General features: G+C 31.8%; 1 protein-coding gene across 1 annotated transcript; it reads right to left on the bottom strand.

Moving 5' to 3' along the window:
- Positions 1-4,932: 4,932 nt before the first annotated feature.
- Positions 4,933-21,838, bottom strand: LOC131079927 (MLO-like protein 6). The gene is made up of 15 exons (XM_058017971.2): positions 21,710-21,838; positions 21,535-21,592; positions 21,196-21,455; positions 20,998-21,114; positions 20,846-20,906; positions 20,602-20,690; positions 20,432-20,506; positions 20,257-20,345; positions 20,100-20,149; positions 19,974-20,014; positions 5,925-6,098; positions 5,803-5,838; positions 5,619-5,686; positions 5,394-5,454; positions 4,933-5,307 (listed from the first exon to the last, which is right to left on the bottom strand). Exons 1-15 carry the CDS (start codon positions 21,836-21,838, stop codon positions 4,933-4,935), a joined length of 1,683 nt encoding a protein of 560 aa, XP_057873954.1.
- Between the last annotated feature and the right edge of the window lie 888 nt (positions 21,839-22,726).

Genomic DNA, 22,726 nt, shown 5'->3' with positions numbered 1-22,726 from the left:
TTTCATATCATTTTTATGCTCATCATTTAGCCTCTTTTAGATCAGGAATTAGACTAAATATGCATGTTAGAGTACTTTCCTTATCATTTTAGCTCAATCATAGACTAAATATAGTATGCTAGGATAGTATTTATACTAACCTCGTCATCTTATCATCTAGTTTATTGCATTTTAGCATCATACATAGCTTCACATCTATTTCATACTAAATTTAGGAAAAGCATCTCTCGTTCTCATATTTGCCATCCCTAAACCATTTTGCTCAGTGATCTGAGAGCAAAAAACATTGGTTTGAGGGACATTGTGAGATAGAGAACCATGGGACCCTCCTTGGGAAGCTGAGTAACACTATGTTACTCTATAGCTTGCATCAAGAAGTCCTGTGTGTGTGTGTGGACTAGTATTTTGAAATATTTTCACATATTAAGTTTTATTCGCCCACTTTTCCCGCATACACTATGTTATGTATATTACCTTTTGCATGTATTTAATGATCAGATTAGAATAAATCGAGAGAGGCTCAAACTATTACATAGTTGCTAAAGCGAAGAAACTCAAGGTCTCATGAGGAGTGAGAGCCCTAAACTAGAGTGCCAACTACCAATAAAGAATAAAACCTAGTAGACACCTAAAATTGAATGCCACAAAACCAAAGGACGAAACTAGACTAGGGTAAACAAACATAACACAAAACCAATAGACACACCTCCATTGAAGGCATGAATCGATTTAAGTCTTGGTTCATCTCTTTCACTTTGTTAGAGAAGGAGATCCTCTTGTTCAAAGCTTTTCTAGATGATATAGCAGGGGAATTCAGGTAGCTTTCACCCTACACATTGACAACTCCAAACTTGTAGCAGGAGAAGAGGCTAAATGACATTTCTTCTTTCTCCGCCTCTTGTTGATTTCTTCTTGAATGACCTATAGAGCCCTATATTTCTTCTTTGACATCTCATTGTTTTGTACTATCATTATTTAGAAATGCTTGGTTGTTCTAGAGAACCTCAATCGCTTTCATCTCTTCTTTATGTCCTCTTTCTGGTCCATCTTATCACATAGCCCATTCAATTCCTCTTCCATTCCTTCCCATTTTTCAAGATTCTCTACTAAATCATTTGCCACCACCAAACCCTTTGATCCTTATCATTTGTTGTCCAGCTAGATGCTCTAGAATCCACTTCGGCAAGGGCTTCAAGCTTGTTAATTTTTTTTTGCCACAAAAGCGAATGGATTATAGCTTCCTATTTGTTGTAGACATCATAAAGCTTGTTAACCTTATCAACAAAGGAAAGGAAGTTCCATATCCTCAGAGAGTTTGTAGGTGAGGGGGGAGGGGAGCCAAATAAGGGTGTAGAGGGGGTGGCAACATTACTAATAAGGTTGTCTAGGGTTCACTCAGACCGAGTAGACCACGAGGAAGAAGAGTCCTCAGAAACATTCTCCTTCTGCCCGTGGCTCTTCAACAATGCATTCAATAATGGGAGGGGTCGAGAGGTTATTAGATTTAGCCGACCTACTAGGGTTAACTTGGGTGGGGGTCACTTTGGGTTTAGGAGTGGATATGACATCTTTACTACGCAAGTTATTAGATGACTCAACACACAATGTGGGACCAATATGATTGCAAATTGGCCCACTAGTGGGGGTCAAATTTAGGTGGAAATTATCTCTGATGCAGGGAAGGACATTTTTTAGATTTAGCAACAACTATAGATTGAGAGATAGACAAAAAATCCTAATAAGGGAAATTCATCTTCACAACCTACCTCAAATGGTTGAGCATGGGGAAAAGAAGTATGTGTTTAATGTTTATAAATAACTATATGTAGGCATTTTTCTATAAAATGCATATTATAAAGGTTTACAAAATGTAGGAACTTTAAGGAGTATTAGGGTTTAATTTATTATGTCTACGTTTTCATAAGTATTGACTATTTGAACTTATTTAGCTTTTCCATTTTGATTGAAAGTCTTATTATTAGTTCTATTTGTCTCAAAGGATATTTATAATATGTATTTAATAGAAAAACTTAATTATTACTATATTAAATTAAATAATTTTTTATCAATAATTAAGTGTATTCCAAACATTGCTAAAACTCCAATCATTTAATTAGAAGTACTAATTGTAACTCTAAAGAAATTAAATTAGTGGTTTTTCCTTTGCTTCCAAAAAAAGCTCCAAGTCCAGATGGTTATACTACACTATTTGTTTAAAAGTATTGGGATTTTTTAAGGGTGGACACATGGAGAGCTTTGGAGGAAGATAGGTGAAGTGGGACATTTTTAAGCAATTTAATACTACCTCAATTTCTCTCATTCCTAAATCAGAGAACCCAATTTCATTTAAAATAGGCCCATTTCTCTCTGCAATACAATCTACAAAATCTTCATAAAGGAAATATCTTTGAGATTGGCTAAATTTATATCCCATTTCATTTCAGAAGAATAAGGGGGGTTTTGTTCCAAGTAAAGAAATAGCGAAGGGTGCTCTAATTGAAAGAAATAGCAAAGGGTGCTCTAATTGCTCAGGGAGTGTTAGATTCCATTATTCAACATAAAATTGAGGTCATGATTATTAAACTTGATATGATGAAAGCATATGACAGGGTTAATTGGGAAGATCTAAAGTAGATGGATAGGTTTGGTTTTACTAAAAAAATGGTGAAAATAGATTATTTTTTGTATTTCAAGTATCAAATTATCAGTGCTTATAAATTGTAATGCTTGTGTTTTTTTTTTTTCTCTTCACAAGGAGTTCATCAAGGAGACCCTTTGTCTCTATATCTATTTATCATGCAAGCTAAATCCTTCAATGGATTTATAGATTCAATAAATCATCTTAAATTGTGGAAGGGAATTAAACTACCATGGAATGCAAAATATTAGTATCATAACACCATTTGGTACTTGGCATTACCATCTTGTTTACCATCGGGAGGCGGGCCTTCTAAAAGGGGTTTTAACAATAAAATGAAAACTCATAGTTTATTTGTAGATGACACCATTATTTTTAGAGAAGCTACCATAGTGGAGGCAAAACCATTAATTTGGTGCTTGATTCATATTGTAACGTAAATGGGCAAAAATTAAATGCATCCAAATCAAAGTTTTTCTTTTAGGACTGCCCTCATTAGATAGCTACCAGGTTGTCAAACTTCTTGGGTTTCAAACTAGATGTTCTCCTATATAAATATTTAGGCATTCCTTTGTTTGTAGGTAAGAATAAAGACTCTTTTTGGTTTGGTATCATCAAATCAATCAATAGTAGAATATCATCCTCAAGAAACACATGGCTATCAGTGGTTGTCAGACTCCTCATGATCAAATTTATGGTAGCTACAATCCCTAACTACATCATGTCTATGCTCCCAAGCCCAAAAGGCTTTCTATTGGACATATAATCAAAGTTGAAAAGTTTCCTTTGGAAAGGTAATAAGGAAATGAAGATAAAATTTATCTCCTGTCCTCGGAAAAAGTTTGTAAGCCCAAAGGTATGGGTGGATCTAAAATACATAATATGGAAACCAGTAACATATAAGTTGGAGCCAAATTTATCTGGAAAATGTTTTTAAATAACAAATCTAAATGGCCCTCTATTGTAATGGCTAAATACCTTGAGTCTAAGGAACTGAAGATAATCTATACAGTCCTAATTCTCCTCCGGGTTCTGAAAAGTGGAACTTCATGACTAAATGTAGAAAGGTGTTCCTCCATTATATGTTGTGGGTTATCCATGATGGGAAAAATACATTATTTTGGGAGGACTCCTAGAATACTTTCCCTCAAATTAAGCCTCCAAGATAGTCTATTGGAAACTAAAATAATTCTTAAATAGATTTGGGGTGATAAAGTATGTGACTATTTTTGCATCAAAGTTCAAAATGGAATCAATTCAGTTTTGTGGAAAGACCTTTCTTCCAATCTTGGCCCAAGGGATCAAAAAATAACTTTGCAAAATCTACTCAAATGGAGGTTCATTCGTTAATAGGATTCTTAGGATTGCTTAATTTGGACTCCCTCCCCTTTAGGAAGATATATAGTGAAAGGCCTATAAGATTATCAAAGATCTAGCTCCCAATGAGAATGCTAAGTGTTTCTCCTTCTATTGGGCAAAAGCTGGGCTCCCAAAGGCAAGTGCTTTTGCATGGTTAGCATTGAAAGACAAAATTTTAACCAGTGACCACCTTTCTTCTCTTCGAATTACCCCATCCTTTACCTGTGTCATGTGCAATAAAGAAGAGGAAACTAAAAACATCTCCTCCTTAATGGTCTATTTGCAAGTGAATGCTTGCATTGGTTAATTCAAAAACTACTTTAAAAAATCAAATGATTTATGAACACTATTATTTAAGTTTCATTGGTCTTGAGCTACTCTTCTATGCATTGAGCAATTAATCATTTCATATAATACCATACCAATAAATCTAGAAATATTAGTAGTAATCAATTATTCAATATTTCCATTCATTTCGTATCTCTTCTTCCTTTTAGGATTATGTCTGTGACCCTTCTCTACTCTTCTAACATCAAATTAATTACAAATATTAATGATAAATATCTTTTTATGCAACACATAAATTTATTTATTTCAAAAACAATTGTATATGTTGATATTAAATAAGAATGTACATAGCAAGATTTGAAAAACAACCTAAAGTCCTAAAAAGCTGAAGAAACTAAACCAGACCACCCTGACGGGAGAAATCTCAATGCCAATCATATAAAATATATTAAAAAAAAAGTTCTGATTACCAAGAGAGCCAAGCTCAACCAAAGAATGCGCGAAACCTATAGCAATACTGTACTTATGCTACTTCTATCTTTACAGTATCACTTGAGTTTTAAGAGAACCCTCACAATTTTGGCCATTGACATATATAACAAAACCTTGAAAGTTGCTATGTTTTTGTTGCTCTTTTTTGGCAAGAGTCATCGTTGCTTGGATAAGTGAAAGGTGAACCCAGAACCATTTGTTTCAGCGTCTTGTGCTCCTCCATGTATTTCTTCCTTGAAATCGTTATCAGTATTGAGTTGAGATTGGTAAGATGAAGGTGTATCTGTAACTGCCTCAATATTTGAAATCTTATGTTCAAATTGTTCTAATTGCTCTAAACTTTCTGTCTCTATTACACTATTGTAATTGTGTAAAAGATGAAGTGGGGAAGATCGTTCAGGTGATTTAGTTGGTCTGCTTGATAGATTTTCTTGCTTTCCTTTAAGTTTCTTCTTAGCTCTCTGGCGCCACTTCTTCAAGGAGGTGGCTATTCTTTCACCAAATACCGTTGGTTTCATGTTTGTCCCCATCTGCAATCAAAAATCCCATATTTCATTCTTACAATGCATAGATAATGAAATATGTTATTATCTGTATTCAGATGCCAAGTACATACCTGTGTAACAAGAGCATAGAGAGGGAGAGTGACATAGCTGCACACTATTTGAACTGTAATCCTAATCAAATACAAATACATTTTAAGTTAAAATAGGGTGGATTTTGGTTTATAAAAACATTTTATCATTTATTATGCAAATGGGTTAGTATAATTCTTCTCTCAAAGTTTACTTTTCAAACCTAATATTCTATGACAACCTTTTAGGAGGTCAAATAAACTTACCCCAAGCTTACTCTCACTACAATATCTACCGTCTGTTTGTGGAAGCAGGATTTCAGGCCATACTCATACTGCATCAATTATATGATATGAATTTGTCAGGACAGAGAAAATTATATTAAGCCAAGAATTGAACTTATCTAAAAATAGAAATGATAGTTTTTGAACGTAGACGATTCTTCCTTACCCATGCCCAAAAGAAAAACGCAAGTTGGAAAGCGCTCTGCAAAACAAACTTTGTACGATTACAATTTGTGAAACAAGGAAAGATGAAACTTGAAAGAAGGTTTTCATTAAAAAATTTCTAACCTCAAACAGGGAAAAGTGAATGAGATGAAGAATCAGCCGGGGTCGTTTGAACCAAAAGAGTTGGTCATTGGGATTCACCACTGGAGCTCCTTGCACAACAGGATTTCTTTCTTGGATATCCAGCGCCATTTGCGTTATTATAGCTTGCAACTTTGTTCCCACTATTAGAAGAATCTGCCGAGCATAAATATTTTACGACATTCTAAATTACTCTTCAAATTAAAATTTGATGTTTAGTTTAAGAAATGGTTTGATAGTTTGATAGACATTTGCCAAATTAGAATGTTCAAGTGCTTCATTGGTTTTTTCCAATTAAACAAATTAAAATAATCATCTTGCATAGCAGATATTTACCAAGGAAATTGTTGTGTTTTAACTGTAGAAAAAATATAATAAAGTTGTGTTCAAACAATCCATATGTTTTGAATTGTTTTTGATTAAGGTAAAATGGATTTTTGACACGGCCTAAATCTTAATATACAACAACGAAGTTATCAAAGAGGTAATTGACAACAACAAGATAAAAATCAAGACAACATGTCTACAAACAACAAAACAACAAACCAACAAAAAAGATGCACACATAGCAATTGTAAACAGATCAAATAAAGGTAGATTTGGGTCCCAACTTCACCCCCAAAGGAGAAATTTTTTTCATACGAAAAATGATTGTCCAAGAAGCAATATCATCTTTAGTAGAAACCTTAGGAGCAGGGGATGAGGCTTCATTAGAGTGAACTTGAGAAGCACCACCAAACTAGAACCAATAAAATAAACTTCTCACAGTGGAGATTGAGTGTATGGGACAACCAAAGTAGGAAGAGAGTTTCACGAGTCATAAGGAGCTAGGGCAATATAATAAGAGATAAAATCCATGGTAGTTGGAATACTTGTAACAATAGAGAATAAAGATTGAGTGTTTGGGTCAATTGAATGTAGATGAGATCAACTCAAAAGACCAAGAGTTGGGGCCTTAAAAAAGAGACAACCTCCTAGTTAGTTGGACCATTCGAAGCAGCAAGGGAAGGTGGCTCCAAGTTAAAAAATTCATTTGAATCATCATCCAAAGTACTAGAGAAGAACATGAGATGGGACAAATGAGAATTCTTCCAACAGGTAGAGGAGGGCCTTAAATGAGACCCACAAAGACAACGAAGGTTAAATGCCTTTTAGCAAAAAAATGTCTATGAATAAAATGAATGCCCTCATTATCAATCATTTGATCCAAGGGTACTCATTCATCTACAAAAAAATCTCACTTGGTAACACCTTTGAAAGATAATATCCACAAGGATACAAGCAAATGAAGTATGGGATAAATTGCTTGTATTCAATTCTACCTTAAGGAAATGACCTAGCACATTAACAATACCCTTGTAAATAGGCTTACACCAAAATATAGAAAAATATAGGGAAGTATTAACCAAATAAGTGAAACATTATTAGATTCCTTTAATGAGTTAAAGGAGGACATCCAAGGATGAAGAGAGAGAGGGTGGGGATCCTATTTTCAATTACCCATGACCAAAAAGGCACTATAGGCTTCACAAGAAGTGAACAAACAACAAAATAACATGAGAAAAAGGGTAGATATCATTCTTATCATCTACCACAAGAGTGCAATTCTCTAAATCCACTTCTGAAGGTTCATAAACAATGGCCACAAATTACTGAATTTTCAAATTAGTCATTTACTCTCATAAAAGCGAATATTATCAATCACCTTGTGACCAAGAAAAATCACCTCATGACCAAGAACCACAAAAAGAGGTGTGGAGGAGTAGGAGATGCATTTTTTTTAGCACCTGGAATCAAAGGAGGAGCATTACTAGGGGTGTTTTTAGTATATTTGCAAAGGAGGCTTTAATCGTCAAGTGGGTAGCTGATTTAGATGTTACCTTGGAGGGTTTGTTGAAAGAATAAGAGTACCAAACTTATCTTACTTAGGAAAACTAGACAATAATTTAAAATTAATCATAATTTAAATATCAATAACCAAGTTTCAAGCAGAGGAGTAGTTGCCACCAAGGCAGTCCAGTAGGAAGGCAATTTTTGAATTTATGAGAGAGTGGGAGGCCATTGGGGAGATTCATTACAATAATCCATATGTTGTTATTTTGTGTAATATTTATTCCACAACCTTTGATCCTATCTAAATAGGATTTTTTGTTATTCCTTAATTATATGTCTTGTATGATAGTTAGCATTTTAAATGGAAACAAGGTAAAATAATTCTTATTGTTGGAACAATTCGAATGAGTCTATCATTTTATCATAAAAATATTTATGTGATTATGTGAAGTTAAAAATTATGTATTTCATATTTTATATTTTATTTTTTATATTTGTTCTAGTGTTTGTCTACTCTCCATATGATTATGATTCATTTTTCTATGTTTAGCCTCAAACCATGTTCATTAATGTGTAAAACTATTTACAAAGAAACACTCTTCCCTTAGAACCACATTTCTATATGTATGTAGTGTTTTTTACTACGAATATCCCTTATCTACTAACCTAAGAAACTAATGCCCTTCTACTAGCTTGTGCAAGTGTTAATATAAATCTAGTGTCAATGGTCAATTAAAAACCCAAATTTACCTTATCAATTTTTGTAATAACTACCACCTCCAAAGCACTTTATAGACTTCTTCTTTCCTAATTGGAATTAAAAATGTCTCTTCTTAGCTACTATTACACTTCAACACTCTTAGCACTCTCTAGTATACTTCTACAACATATATATGTTCTCCTTCATTACTTATTTTATACAATCCTCCATCGCTAAGAAAATCTATATGCTACTCAAACATCCTTTCATTGGCACACCTTAAGCTTCTTTCTTTTATCCTCTCTTCATTGCATTATACACTACAATTACAATGTTAACAATCCTCTAAGTCTCTTTTCCTACACTATTATCACACTCATAGTCTAGTATAAACAAGGTAAATATTCATATTTACTTTTCTACTTTTTCTAGGTGAGACTTATTTACACTAGCTCAATTGACCTTTTGGCCTTTTATCATTTTGTTTCATCTTATGTGGATGATAGATTTGTTCACCTATTTAGTAAGCATCGAACTCTCACACATGAAAAATTAGTTCCACATGTCCTATGCACATGCAAAGTGATTAGAATCCACAACTACCTTCTCACCTCACCCCTTGTCTACATAATCAAGGGCTCAAATATAAATGTATTTGGAAATTTGTACAAAATATATCAATAATATCATTACATTTTTGTTTTCTATAAATCTCTTATGAAATTTATATAATTGTTTTGCAATATGCAATAGGATATAAGAGTAAAATAGGTTCCTCCAACATAGTATCAAAGCCATAAATCTATAAGAAATTCTCAAAATAACAGTATTTTTACCAAATAATTTCATATGATGCATCTTAAAGCCAAATGGACCTCACTTTTCTATTTTAGATTAATATTTCAATTTGGTAAAGTTTTATTGTTTTTTTTAGGGGCATAACATGTATCCCATATATAATAATTTGGTGTAATTTTTTTAAAAATTCATTAGCAATTGATAAGGAATCTATTTTCCTTATTAAAAATAGTCAATTGACACCAATTGATGTAATCTATTTTTTTTTTTAAATTTCATAAATTATGTTGGTGCAAATAGGGGTATTTCTTATCTATTGTCCCCTTTATTGTGTGAATAGGGTACATTATCTAACTAGTTCCTAGTTAATACTATTTTGTACATTTAACATGTTAAGTTTAGTTAGTGAGTGAGGAATATTTATAGAAGTCTCTTGTATAAATGTGATCTTATTCCCTAGTTTTCATATGGCATAATATTAAGGAACTTGACACTATTGTAATTAGTCTTGTCTCTCAACCTCGTTTATATAAATCATGTCTCATATGTACATTATATAGACTAAAAATACACATCAATGATCACATTTTATCTAATATAGTTTCAACCTATTATTAAAAATTAACACACTTGCTTTAGAAATTCCCTCTTGTAGAAGGATATGTTTGTTTTTGTATTGATCAAGTGAGCTTGATTCCTTGAGTAACTCTAAAATAGCATAAAATATTTAGATTCATAATTCCCTTTTCAATTTTGAAGTTGGTTTGTACAAGTTATTGCAAAGTTACAAATATTGTTGGATCTTGAAAAGTTTATTATGATCTTCTATTGCATCAAATGATGACCTAGAGAATTAAAAACATCTATTATATTTATGGATTTATTCTTTCTATATCTTTATTGAAATTATTATTTTTGTATTGCTAGTTCAAATATAAGGTCACCATTGAAATCACAGAATTCTAGAAAGTCATTTTTTGTTTTTATTATATCAAAAAATAGTCATTTCTATGAGGGTTTCAAGTTGGGATGCCATTCCTAGATATAGAAGGTAGTTCCAATTTTGGACTATATTGAATCAATATAGTCCTTGTAATTGAGTCCACAAGGCAAAAAAGTCAATCTTCTCATATATAATACTTCACACTTATTGACAAAAATTTCAACATTTTTTAATTTTCACATAACTATCTCAAAATTGATGGCCAAATGATTCTCATCAAGGAATATCTTAAATTTGATGGAAAAATGATTTTATACATTTAATTTCATAAATTTTATGAAAATATTACTTTTATCGATCGACCCATTAATTCACTACCTCCTTTCCATTTGTAATTTTCATTTGGAAGACCAACTTTATAAAACCACAACTCAGTGATCCAACATTTATAATTTTTTTTTTTACTTTAGTTTGGAAAAAAAGTAATGCTCTTTGTAGTGGTGTATTGTTAAACTATTTTTATTTTAGGAACTTCTAAGGCTCTATTCTTGCTCCCAAGGTGACACTTTCGGTATATATTTTTAAAAATTACACATTTTTTATTGTAGTTTTCAGTAGTGTGATCAAATTTATCAAAATGTATCTAAATTTTTTACTTTGATTATTTGGCCAAATTTGACTTTTACATACATTAGAATCAAATCTACTTCACTATTTTTTGTACATTACACTTTTAATCACAATACGCATATAAAATGTCAACCTTACATATTATTGAGAGGTCTCTTGATTGAGTGAATATGGAGGGTAATTTTCTACACTTTTTTGGACTGATTCTCTTGTTTAGTCTATTATGTGACTAAATTTGAGGTGTTTATTGTGGCTATCACAATACATCCAACTATAGTTGGATCAAAACTAGGAATATAATCGTAAGATATGGAAATAGGGTTCGTGCAGGTTTATGCATTCGAAAAGGAAATAAACCTATTTCACAATGATTACATTAAAAAGATAATACAATTAATAAATTCAACCTCAATTCTATTAGGAAGTGAGTTGAACATAGATTGGATTTTACTCTCTTTGATTGAGTTGAAAATGAACAATTGAAAGGATGTGGATTGAATGTGGGGATTATTAATAGAAGGTACAAAAATAAAAAAAATAGCATAAACAAGTTAATACAAAAGTAATAATCACATAACCAATATAGATCTAAAAAGGGGATGTAAAGAGGAACTTGTCACAAAAATATGGGTTGAGATACAATGGAGAATGACGCCTAGGGCATTCTTATCTAAATAGATAAAATTTTGAGCACCAAACCAAATCTAGATTTTTGTAATACTACATAATATCCTAGTCAAATCTAAACCTAATCTAGGAGGATAATGACATCTTAGGCACCCTTGTCCAAAATAATGGTGCATAGAATGCCATTATCCAGGAGCTATCTGATGGGTTCCAGAAGGGTTTTCCTGTCTCTAGATCTTAACAAAATTTCTTCCTTCTATCTCCATTGAAAACCTATGGCTAAACCTCAATTTCCACACAAGAGGAGCTTTTGGATTGGTAAGGGTTTTCCTAGGTCAAATCCCAAGTTTGTAATTAACCCTATAAATGAATTAAAATTGAAATAGAAAGCGTGTCTTTAAACGATAGAGGCTAAACATGAAATTAAGATTATTGAATGAAATATTTTAATTGAAATGATTATACCTTGAATTGGTGATGCAATGCTCTTATGATAAGGCCCCCATGAATTGATGCAATAACATGATAAATCATTATAAAATCATATAGGAATGAGATTATAGAAGATGATGACAATATTTAGGAGGGATTTCCTATATAGTATCTCAAAGTAAAATTACATTTTGTCCAACTTATAATTATCATGTTTTCTCATTAGGGAGAGTTTTGGAAATGGTTAGATTGACATATTATCCTTACAAAGTTCTAGCCAAAAAGTGTTAGACAATGTCACCTCGAGCACCTATTTCCTAACAAAATAGGCCCAAATTTTTAGGGATAGGGGATAATAGGGCCTTAATACTATAAATATAGTTTATATGAAAAAATATAATAAATAGATGTGAAAAAAGTGCATTAAACTTTTAAATTATGTAGGGCCCATATAAGCATGAAATAAAATAAGATAAAGGGCACACTTAAATAAGGGCCCAAATAATAAAGTGTTGATGTATTAAAGAGAAATAAGCAAAATTAAAAATTGATTTAATCAATAAAGATTGTATAATGCATAAAGAAATGGGAAACACTATAATGAGTTCGAGGAGAGCATGAAATTGGATACCCTAATTAAAGGTGTATAATTTATGATACTACATTTAGCCCCCACTTTAGCATAGTATGATTTTATAGTCATACTCATAGTCTAGTAGAAATGGAGGGATAAATCATTTGAGAGAAAGAAAAGCTAGGGATAGGACAAGATTGATGGTTGATCAAGTATTCAAACATAGAATCCTATCAATCCTTGAAAGTAACCTTTAAATATACACAAAGAAAATAACATTAGTACTAAAATAAAAGTTTCCAAGTCAAATCATTGAAGAGACCTTGATGTGAAAATGTATCAGTCGTTAATATCATTCTTGGTGTATTATTGCAAGAGCGCAAGTGGTTACATGTAAAGAGAAAGAGAATACATGAAATGATGAACCATGATCCAACGAATAGAAAAGTGTATTACTCTATAGCTTCATGAGGAAGGGAGAAATGAAACGTGTATTCCACTGGCTAGCAAGTTGTGTTATGCTAGGTGATCCATGGGAGAGAGGGGGAATATGAATTCCACTAACTAGAAAGATATGTTAATCTAGGTAATTCATGAAAGCACAAGTTCTCAAGGTACAACAATTTGTGTTATGTTGTATGATCTATTTAGAAAGGAAGAGTTAAAATAGTCTAGAAAGTTGTATTATGCTAGTTCCAGTCATCCTACAAAAGGGGTGCCAATTTTTTTTTTCTTATTGCAAGGGAATTGATCGGTGCAAATTGAATAAGGATAACAAATTAATGCATTATTTATAAGGAAAACCATAAAAATTAAACAAGAATATACTAATTGAAAAAGGATAATCCAAACAAATCCCTCTATTCATGAGGAAATCCTGCAACAAGGATAACCAAACCAATATTGACATTTATTATAAAATCTTGCAATATTGAATTGTAAATAAGAAACAAGGAGGCCACATTTATGACCCCCATTAAGATTCCAATATATCCCTATGTTGATGCCTTAAGGTAGAAAAAATAACCTTATCACCAGGGAGATATCCTTCAAGAAATAATATACATCACTCTGAGATAAAGAGGACACAACTCTTTTAAGGAAGGAAGAGATAGTTGTAAAAGAGATATATTGCAAAAAGTTTAGATGGATCCTCTTAAGGGATGCATACTAAAGGAGGAAGATATCTTTTCCTAAATATTTCTACCTCCAAAAATAGAGATCTTAAATAAAGATGACATCTTTGAGAAGGAGGACACGAATACACACCTTTCCTATTTCTAGGAAAAAAGTAGATTCTTAGTGAAGGATTACACAATTTCTATCATTGAACAAATATTATTCATAAAATACGTACCATTTCAAGCAATGAATAAGCTCTAACCAAGGAACACACATGTACTTGCATGAAGGATAATTCCATGCAAGAGAGGGCATTAAGTTATGAAAGATGTGACTCAACAAAGGAAAAATTAATCCTTAGAAAGAAAGAATGATTGAAAAACTATTCTTAATCCCCCAAGTGTAGAGGTAAGAATAAATAGTCTATCATGTTGCTACCCAAGTATGATTGCACTTTAAATTGTACCACCATGAATAACAATGAGCCCCCACAGGGTAAGCTTCAAATTTCACATAATGAGGACCAACATAATGGGAGCTTAGATGTTATTTAGAATGATCATCACAAAGATACCACTTATTATCACAAGTGTTACTTGAAAGATACCAAAATTATTGAACTTGTAATGAAGTTAAGGTCATTGAACAACTTCCTACACTAATCTTGAGAGGATGGTAATCCAAAAAATTTACAGATCTTGACAATAGTTATGAAAACTTAATAGAAATAAGAATAAATAGTATGCATACCACAACATGGTGATTTACATGGGGAAAATCCTTTTGGAAGAAAAAACTGATACTCCAAAATTCACCCAATATATTATTAAAAAATAAAAGATTACATTATACTTGCAAAGAAATATTCTCATAGGGGTATTGCCAATAGAGATCTACAAGAAACTCAATAGTTGCAAAACTTTTACACACAACCTCCGTCTCACACATGTCATAAATAGAAGATACAATACATGAGACCAAGAAATAGTATTGCAAAACCATGGGCTAAAACCACCCAAGACTGACACCCATCTTATCTTTAATATAAGATGGCCTATGATGTATCAATACACATACCAACATGTTTAACTCCCTTCTACAACTCACTTATATGTCTAATTTTTTTTTATATTTCATATTTTAGCATACCCAACTTCTGGAGGCCATAACTTCTAATCTAGGTGTCTGATTGATGAAATTTTTGAAGTGCCATAAAGCTCGTGATGTTATCTATCAAGATATAACATATTATTCTATTTACAAAATATTTCAAACCATTATGGATCCTCTAAGGCCCTCAAAATTGACTTCAAAACTCTCTTTTCAATTTAAAAAAATAGAAACTTTAATATCTTTAAATATAGACATGATCTTGCAACATAAATTTACCAGTATACTTATATAACCAATTTGAATATTTGGGAAAAACTTTGGACCAAATTGTGCTCAAATGAAAAACTACTAAAAATAGTAACATTATGTATATGCAATGTTGAGACACCATTTTTCCAATGGAATTGTTGAATTTTAGTCTACAAAGCTTGATATTCATTACTGGAATGACTATGGAGTTGATCATATATACAAAAATAAGAATTTTCTAGATCTTGCCTATGTTTTCTCCTTTTTTTGGGCTACAAAAGGGTGAGAAAAATATTTTGAAGAAGATAAAAAAAAGTACTATGTTATTGTAATGAAAATTGTAAGAAGAATAAATGGATGCAATAGATAATGTGGAATGGGATGTCACTAAAGGAGGAGGTTGGAAACCTAGAGATTCCTCAGAAAATTGTGATCTAAATTTATCATGTGCCTCCATGCTTTGTTGCATGTATCCTAAGCCATGTGCATTGTGTCCATGCTTAGAATTTTTTTTGAAACCAACTCCATAATGTTTTTCCAAATAAAGTGTCAAAGTTTTAGTGGGTGTGGAAATGCTAGGAAGAGAGGGTTGACTCTTACTTTGAATTGGATTGAAGTTTAAAGATTTACAATTACCATCAATACATGTGTTAAAAGAAGAAGTTGGAATGAATTTAGAAGATCTTGAACAAATGACACACTAGGCTCCTTCAAGGATTGATTCTCAAGATTAGGAATTTTGTATTCTCTAATAAAGGAGGGTATAAATTCTAATGATCCCCAATCATCTTCTAAGAGTACATTTTCAAGAGTATATGTAGTAGGATATAGTGCACTTTTTTTAATTGTAGAAATAAATGAAGAAATCGAAGAAGATTGAAATCATTTGTCCACATGCAAACAATTTTGTAAGTTTGTATCAAGTTTCAAAGTATAAATCTCATTTTTATAGATAAAATTGATTTTTCAAAGAAGAGTAGAGGGAATGTCTTGCATAGCATGAATCTAATCTAAGATCTACCTAGAAGAAGATTATATGTGAGATTATGAAGCATGACATGGATAGTTATAGGTAGAATAATGAGACCTAACTTAATGGGAAAGCTAATTGTACCTAATATGTCCTTATAAACATTATCTAAACTATAAATAGAAATAGAATGAAGTTGAATGAGAGTTCAACATCTACATTGATTTTATGTACAAGTTAATGCTACACACATTAAGACATAAATAATTATAAACTATCTAATATGTTTTATAGAATTACCCTTGATAAGCACGACAATCATGAGGGGTTCACATTGATGCAAAACTTCTATAGGAGACAACTCATGTTGAGAAAATATAATATCATCTCTAGTTGCATGCATACATTCCATCAAAAATGTCACATCATTAAGTCTTATAGGATGTTGAGTATCTATCTTCTTTAAAGCTTCTTGTAGCATTTCATAATATGTGGGTGAGGTTTGAATTAGGTCTCAAAGGGAGATCTTAGCTGGAGTGGTACGAATATACTCAACAAGATAATTATCCTTATCAACATATTGTGAAAGGTGAGGGGGTGGAGAAAGAAAAAGTTGGTGAGGAAGAACATTAGAATCTTGTTTGTTGTTTTGAGTATTGTGTGTGTGAGCTATTGCATGATAATCAAGTTCTCGCTACACTCCACCTTTAACAATAATGAGTATGTTATTTTTAAATTGAGGGACATATTAATGAAGGTGAACAAGAATTTTAGGTTTCTCATAACCAACAAATCGAATGCAATTCACTTGATTAGGTTGTTTATTCTCCAAGGATTCCACTTTAGAAGGGAGAGCATTAAGGAAAGTGCTAATAATGATTTTAACATCTTTCTCCAAGGTATCTTTATGAGTAGGACAAAATTTGGGAGAAGAATTAACAATACCTATCAATTTTTCGCCATGTATGGAAGGTAAAGTTAGGTTAAGGAAGGGGTTTCTAGTAGATCATCCTCTTGCTCTAATATATTCTCATGGGAAAATAAAATTTTAGGAGAAATATTAACATCATGATCCAAAACTTTGTACTTAGGAGGGAGAGTTTAAAAAAAAGTGTTGATAGTCTTCTTTCACCAAAGTGTCCTCATGGGTAAGAGGATACCTAGGAGAGGGATAGAGTGAGACAAGGAGGCTAAGCCACTATGACATCTATGAAATACGTGCTTCATGAAACTAACTAAATGGAAACACAATGATTTTTATTTTTTTTGAATGACAACATATGTAAAATGCATTATAAAACATGTAGCTATGTGCAATTTTTATTTAATTTTTTCACTAATCCAAATACACAAAAAATGAATGAGTGCATCTAAATCAGATTGAGAAAAAATAAAAAAATATGCAAGTGTAAGAATAGTTAGGTTCCCAAAAATGTAATTTATGGAAAAAAGGGTTCACAAATCGCCTATTTCACAATGATTACATTAAAAGGAGAATGAAATCAATAAATTTAACTTCAATTGTATTAGGAAGAGAGTTGAATGAAAATTAGATTCAACTCCCTTTGATTGTGTTGGAAATAAAAAAAAATGAAAGGATGTGGATTGAATGTGAGGATTAGGGCTAAAAGGTGCAAAACTGACAATAAATAAAATAAACAAATAAATTAAAAAATTAAGAATCATACAACCAACATAGATCTAAAAAGGGGATGCAAAGAGGAACCTATTATAAAAATTAGAGTTGAAATAAAATGAATAATTGTGCCTAGGGAATGATTGTTCAAAAGAATGAATTTTTTAGCATGAAACTAAATTTGGATCTTTGAAACATTGCATAGGCTCTTGATCAATTCCAATCTTAAACTGGTAGGACAATGACACCCTAAGCATCCTTGTCTAGGAAAATGGTGATAAGAACACCCTTGTCTTGGTGTTCTTTAATGGGCTTTGGAAGGGTCCTCTGTCTCTAGATCCTTATCACTTTTCTATCTTATTGTATCTATCAAAAAATTGTAGATGAACCTAAATCTACACACAAGAGGAGATGTTGGGTTGATAGGGGTTTCCATAGGTAAAACCATAGGTTTGGAATTAATCCTATAATTGAATTGAAATTGAAATGGAAAGTGTGTCTTTAGATAGTTGAGACTATATTTGAAATTTAAAATGCTTGACTGGAAATGTTTAATTGAAATGATTATACATTTAATTCGTGATGCATTGCTCTTAGGATAAGTCCTCCATGTGTTGATGCAATAACATGATAAATCATCATAAAATTCATCATGAAATCATAATTGAAATCATAATTTAAACAAAATTGAAGATGCATTGAGGTAGCTTGATGCTCTTTGGACTCAGATCTGCCCTTGAACTGTTACTCTTGAAGTCCTAGGAATGAAATTATAGAAGATCATGACATGAATAAGAAGGGATGCCTGATATAGGGATCTCAATAGAAAATCACCTTTTGGATGACTTAGAATTATTACATTTTTGCATCAAGAATAGTTTTGGAAATGATAAGACCAATATATTATCCTTGCAAAATTCTAGCCAAAAAATGTTAGACAATGCTACCTCGAGAACTTGTGTCTTGGATAATACTACCCCAAGCACCTATGTCCTAACAAAATAGCCCTAAATTTTTAGACATGAAAGATAATAGGGCCTTGATTCTTGAAAAATAATTTATATGAAAAATATGTAATATTTAGATATGCGAAAATGTGCATTGAGCTTAAAATGACAAAGGACCCATATAAGCATGGAATGAAAAAAGATAAAATACACACTTAAAATAAGGGCCCAAATAATATTGTGTGCATGTTATAAAATGAAATAGGACTCATAATATTGAATTAAATATTAATTTAAATCAATAAAATTCCTATAATGCATAGATGAATGGTAAATACTAAAATGTGTGGGTAGAGTGTAAAATTGGACACCCTAATTAAAGATGTAGAATTTATGATCTTGCTATAATGCTTGGAAAGATGGTATGATAAAGCATTTCAAATCTCTTAACCTTTTGCTTTACTTTTATGAAGTGGTTCTTCAACCATCAAATGATTGGGAGAAGAAAGTGTCATATTTTAATGCTAATTATATAGTTGAAAATATGTGTCTTAATATTGGCACCAACACAAAGAACACCATGTCACATTTTAATTCTCATATTTCTTCTTAGATGAAAGTTTGGAGCATGTGTGTAGATATGAATGATTGTCCACTCCTAGATGATCTTGTTTAGGATATGTCAATTGACTAGATGATTGTGATAATATTCCATGTGATTAAGAAACATTAGATGTGTTAAATTATTCAAAATTTGTATTGAATATCAAAGGGCTATCAAATATTTTACTTCTCCTTCAAAGACTTCATGCATTCTAATATTAGATGCTCACACACAAGAATTTTGTGTCAACACAAAATGAATTGGGGATGGAAAATATAAACCAATGATATGTATCATGATATCATTTCCCTTACTTACTATTTTTATTGATGATTCTTGTGTTTCTACATGCAATACTAGATATGATTTAGTGCAACAAGATATACATTATTTTTGAGATATGGTTACTTAGGATGACTACACATAAAACATTTTCAACCCTCTATTGGATTCTATTCTTCTAAATACTTCTAAACTGCATCAAACAACAAAATGGACATACTCTCGTCCCTATTCTTTTTCCTCTCACTTTTTGATTTCTAACACCTAGTTGGATTCTATACAAACTCTACTTAGAATTTAACACAACCAACTCTATGTTTATCATAGTTAACAAACATCTAAAAGTATTTTACTTTTAAGTTTTCAAAAGATACCAAATAAATTAAATTAAATGATTGAAAATCAAGAATAACAAAAAATTATAATTTCATAAATAATATTTATATTATGCTTAGAACAGTCATAAGGATATCACATGCTTAGCTATAAAACTTTGGATATTTTATGTCTTCTAGAATTAGTTAATTAAAACTAAAGCAACAAGTAAAGTAAAAAGTTTGTGTTCACTTACTATTAATGGAATGAATGATAGCCAAATGAATGTGTACCATCCTACACAATTAAGTTACATGTCAAACATTGCCTTATATTATTAGAAGTAATGAACATAAATAAATAGAATCTCTAATAGATTTACCATTTCTCATGAGAAGTAGAGATACGATTGCAATAAACCACAAAGGTGGACTGCACAAAATGGTAGAAATTATTCAAGTAATTAGTTTTGAATAATGGAGGTGACATTAATATAAAATATGTCGAAACCAATATTAAAATACAATTATGAAACATACCTAATTGATACAACATCACTAAAGTCTTCCCGCAAAGATCTCTTTATATATCTTTGAAACTCAAATTTACTATGTGGAGCAAAATGAGCCTACAACAATAAGCATACACATAACTATAGGTCCATTGTTAAGTATAAAACATGAAACCTTAAAAGTGTGGCCTTAGAAACTTTACAAGTATAAAGCCACGACGTAATGTTAAGTAGTCCACTTTGGCCACAGATCTAAAGAATTGTCTGAAAAAAGAAACCTGCAAAGCCAAGAGTTAAGACTTAGTACATGAAAATTTTAGCAAGGTTAAAATTAAAATGACGAATGATTGTTTGACTTGCTAACTTTACTTACAATCCAAGAGAGAATTGGTGTTTTAGACCAAAAGCTCATATGCCTCCTTCCAAAAGTAGTTTCACGAGTATATCTAAACCTTGAATGATCTACAACATTACAATTGACTTACATTTTCAAGCCCAAGGGATAATCTAAAACAACAAATTGACACTAAACTAATTTTAAACATCACAATCAAATATTTGAAAGAAAGAAAAAACTTTTCATGGGAAATAAAGAAAATGGAAAATCTTAAGCCAACCGGTAGAATATTGATAATCCAATGTTTTAGTCTCTTCCTCCCATGCTTTCCATTTCTTCATCTACACATAACACATTATAGCAATTTATTTTTGCATAAAACACTAACATAAAGAGGTTTAGTGACATACAAAGAGGTTTAGTGACTCATACCTTTAACGATCCTAATGTGAGGATGACAAAACAAGAAAGGACATGAAAAACGCCCAATACGAAAATGAAGATGTGCAGTTGATGGAGTCCATCTTGTGATATCAGAGGAACCTTCCCCTGCATCAAAATAACACACGAAATAAACACTTAAATCTCTTTCCATTACAAATACCATGAATACTAAGCATAAATACTTACTTTTTTAGCACAGTAATTGTAAGCAACGTCATCTCTCGCCAAGCTACGTCTTAATGGTATTTCTGAAGCTAATACCAGGAGCTTGCGATGGTGCCCAAGTAATGGCAAGTTTTCAATCTTGTGAGTGACATTTTTTGCCAAGACTTCCTGCTTTGAACAGGGAAGGAATGATTCTGCTAAGCTTTTAGATATACAAATCTGTGAAATTGACTTCTGCCCAACAGTGAGAAGCAGCGAGATAAATCCAAGAAGCATCAATTCTGCATACAAACCAGAGGAATCAACATAATTTTTCTAAGTAATTCGGACTGAAATTGATTATGACATCAAATTATTCACCTTCTTTGATCTTTTCTAGTGCTTTTGCCAGGGATAACTTTCGGCGTTTCTCGAACCACTGCATTCCAATTTCCAAATACACACAAAAACAGCATTTCAATTCCATCCAAACATGCAACAAATTGCATGCAACAAAGATAAAACATAATTGCAGATAGACAGAAAGAAAGAACACCTTGGAAAGGAAATGAATAGCTTGTTCGATGAGTATAGAAATGAGTACAAAGCCCAAGCAAACAATAGCCACAGCCCAAGTGGGCGTTTGTTCTAAAGAACGAGAATCTGCATTAACCATACCTGCCATAACAAAATACTTATTGCTTTCGTCCTTCGACGACTGATTGTCAATTTAACAAAACAAGCTCTGACACATTTTTAACACGTTTCTGAACATGTATCAGATTTTAGGATTTGACTATATTTAGTTTTTATTACGTCGAGAGGCAAGTTTTTCCATTTCTGTAAGTTTCTGAATTCGTTAGGATATAATTGAGTCGGTAGCAGATCATGTGATTTATATAGAAAGCTGCCTGTAAGAACTGCGCCTCTTATCAGGTAACTTTCTCTATAAATCGTATGTGAAGAGAAAATGAACTTAACAGTTAGAGCTTCAGTTCGACATTCTGTCTCTCCTTTAGAGTTTCAGTTGCTGAAAATTTTTCTCTCTTGCGGCTTTGAACTTCTGAAGAAACCATAATTGCTAAGTTCATTTTTTCTTCACATATGATTTTTACAGAAAGTTCCCTGTAAGAGGCGCAGTTCTTAGAGGTAGGTTCCTAATATTCTAATTGCATTTACTGGAATGTTATTCCATTTTACGGATATCTTATTGTTCAGGTTATTCCATTTTATAAATATTCTATTGTTCTGATTAAATAATATGGGATTGGTTTGAATCTTTATATGATAGTCATAACGTTAAGACTAGAGGTCTCACTAAAAACAAGAACACCCATCAAACAAAGCAGCTGACAAAAACAAACTAAAATTGCACTTAAGAAATTTCTTTAAGGTATTTATGAAAGAGTTCGTGTGGTTTGTTTATGTTAGTTGTTTATATTAATTATTGTTTCTGGTTTTGATTGTGTGTAATTTTTTGTATCAACGTTTCAAATCATATTTTTGTGATCTATTATCAAGATGAAAAAATGCTCAAAAAATAGAAATATTTTTTATTACTTTAATATTTACT

Source organism: Cryptomeria japonica, chromosome 10, assembly GCF_030272615.1.
Source record: "Cryptomeria japonica chromosome 10, Sugi_1.0, whole genome shotgun sequence".
NCBI lineage: Eukaryota > Viridiplantae > Streptophyta > Pinopsida > Cupressales > Cupressaceae > Cryptomeria > Cryptomeria japonica.
This window is presented reverse-complemented; position numbering and strand designations above follow the sequence as displayed.

What these genes read in the sequence shown, in the direction of transcription:
- LOC131079927 (XM_058017971.2), bottom strand. Translation starts at nt 21,838, where the DNA reads ATGGCAGGTATGGTTAATGCAGATTCTCGTTCTTTAGAACAAACGCCC. An exon ending in GGATTATCAATATTCTACCG is followed by an intron (nt 20,691 to 20,845) that starts GTTGGCTTAAGA and finishes GTAATGTTGTAG; the next exon opens with ATCATTCAAGGTTTAGATAT. An exon ending in TACGTCGTGGCTTTATACTT is followed by an intron (nt 20,346 to 20,431) that starts GTAAAGTTTCTA and finishes TTATTGTTGTAG; the next exon opens with GCTCATTTTGCTCCACATAG.